General features: G+C 38.7%; 1 protein-coding gene across 1 annotated transcript in view; it reads left to right on the top strand.

The window, feature by feature from the left end:
- The first annotated feature begins 17 nt into the window (after window positions 1–17).
- LOC111233793 (tumor necrosis factor receptor superfamily member 5-like) overlaps window positions 18–1,924 on the top strand; it is a 9,638-nt gene continuing 7,731 nt past the window's right edge. Inside the window, exons 1-3 of the mRNA XM_022761690.1 lie at window positions 18–55; window positions 1,178–1,303; window positions 1,662–1,728. Coding sequence (XP_022617411.1) covers window positions 25–55; window positions 1,178–1,303; window positions 1,662–1,728 — 224 coding nt within the window. The 5' untranslated portion in view covers window positions 18–24. The remainder of the gene's footprint in view (window positions 56–1,177; window positions 1,304–1,661; window positions 1,729–1,924) is intronic.

Here is a 1,924-nt window from a genome sequence, read left to right as displayed (position 1 = left end):
TGTGTGTGTGTGTGGCGAACGAGGATGATAAAAAACATATGTTTGCTCTTTACAGGACAAAATAAACACTTTTCAAATTAAATGTGTAGTGGAGGACAGCTTCACTCTGCACCACGCTACAGTTGCACATCTTCCATCTTCTCCTCACACGTTCGTATGTGGGTGTACCGTAATGCTCCATTCTGCACATGTTGGTAAATGAGTGTGAAAATGATCACATAAGTAATTTCTGGCAAGGATGCAGACATGGTAAAAAAAAATGGCACATTGAATGTACAGCATTGTACCTTGTTAAGTTGATCACACCCAGCCAGCTCCCCCGGCTTTGCTTATTACTCATCCCTTTAATAGAAGCTGTTCAATTTTGTAAACTAAACAGTCTTTTGCCCATTTTCTTTCTGCTTTCGTTGGTCAATTCTGAACTTGGGTTTTTACAACATTACACAAAAATGTTTTTGTAGCCACTACTAGACAGCATACACAGTGGTCTGTAAAGACCAGTGGGGGAAAGTAACTAAGTACATTTACTCAAGTACTGTACTTAAGCAGTTTTAGTTTGTAGTTGCTTTTAAGATGAAGATTTCTCACAGTTCATAATATAACAAGCTTTTATAATACAGCACATTGAAGTGGAAACCAGTGGTTTACAATCTTTTTGGCTTCTGATGTCTTACAAAAATCCCTGTGTAGTTGGGGTCACAGTTCAGATGTTTACAGCTCCACCAAATACACAGCATAACAGGTAGCACATTTACTGTTTATGTAGATTTTTACTGTATAGGTGAAACGAAGTTTAACAGTTTTAGCTTCACTCTTTTGCAAAATGTCATAGTACTGCCCACCACTCTACATTGCACCCTACATGCACTCCTTACTTTGTAGGTTTTTAGGTTAGGTTTTTAGATTTGAAAATGGACATAGTCTTTTAATTTATTAAAAGAATAAAAAATACAACTTACTCCCATCCATGCTGAGCGATAGTGAGCAGCAGGCGCTCATCATCTCCATCAGACTCAAGACAAACAAACAAGAAGACAAAAGCTTCCTGATTTAGGAAAACTAGTGATCAGCCCAAAGTTAGCTGGATAACCCACTTAACTCACGTCATGGTACAGGCCCGTGATCTTGAGGTGATATTGACATATTATTGACGTGAATGTTATGTTGTCTTTGACAGGTACAGTTGTTCGAAGAGACTGTACACCACAGTCAGGCACACGTTGCAGCCTCTGTAACAATGGGACTTTCATGAATCAACCCAATGGCCTGAATAAGTGTTTCCCCTGCACCTCCTGTGTCCCAGGTACAGTCAGATGAAAGGTCTTTAGTAAAATTAAGATATTTAACTAATTAAAAGTATGTTCTTTAATTAGAAGGCAAATCAATTGCTGTATGTTTTAATAAAGATAATTATCTAAATCAGTCTTTCACAAAGAGTGATCCGCAGGCCACCAGTGGTCCACAGGTGACCCCTTGTGGTTAGAGAGTAAATTTCTTAACATACCATCATCGTTGTTTTAAGGCTCAGTGTGTGAATACAGGCTGTGTGCACTTCTCTGTAGACTGAGCACTTTGATACTTGGTCTTAAAAAGTTTGAGAAACCCTGATCTAAGTTTAAACATAAAATAATGACAATAATGATGTTTATTGTTTTTTTTAGCTCATGGTGTCTTTGCCCAGCAGAAGTGTACGGTAACAACCGACACAGTTTGTGATGTTTTAAGTGGGTATTTCTGCAGGAGTCTGGCCAACGATACAGGATGTAGTTTGGCAGAGAAACACACACACTGTGCACCTGGTCAGAGGATAAAAGAACCTGGTAAGAAAAATGAAAGTGTGACTAGTCTGACAGTGAAGCCTCTGATTTTCCCGGTCTGATAAATGATGGATTTTCACTGGATGTTGGGTTGTTGTGTAATGAAC

This window comes from Seriola dumerili, unplaced genomic scaffold (assembly GCF_002260705.1).
Source record: "Seriola dumerili isolate Sdu_G_001 unplaced genomic scaffold, Sdu_1.0 BDQW01000425.1, whole genome shotgun sequence".
Lineage (NCBI taxonomy): Eukaryota > Metazoa > Chordata > Actinopteri > Carangiformes > Carangidae > Seriola > Seriola dumerili.
This window is presented reverse-complemented; position numbering and strand designations above follow the sequence as displayed.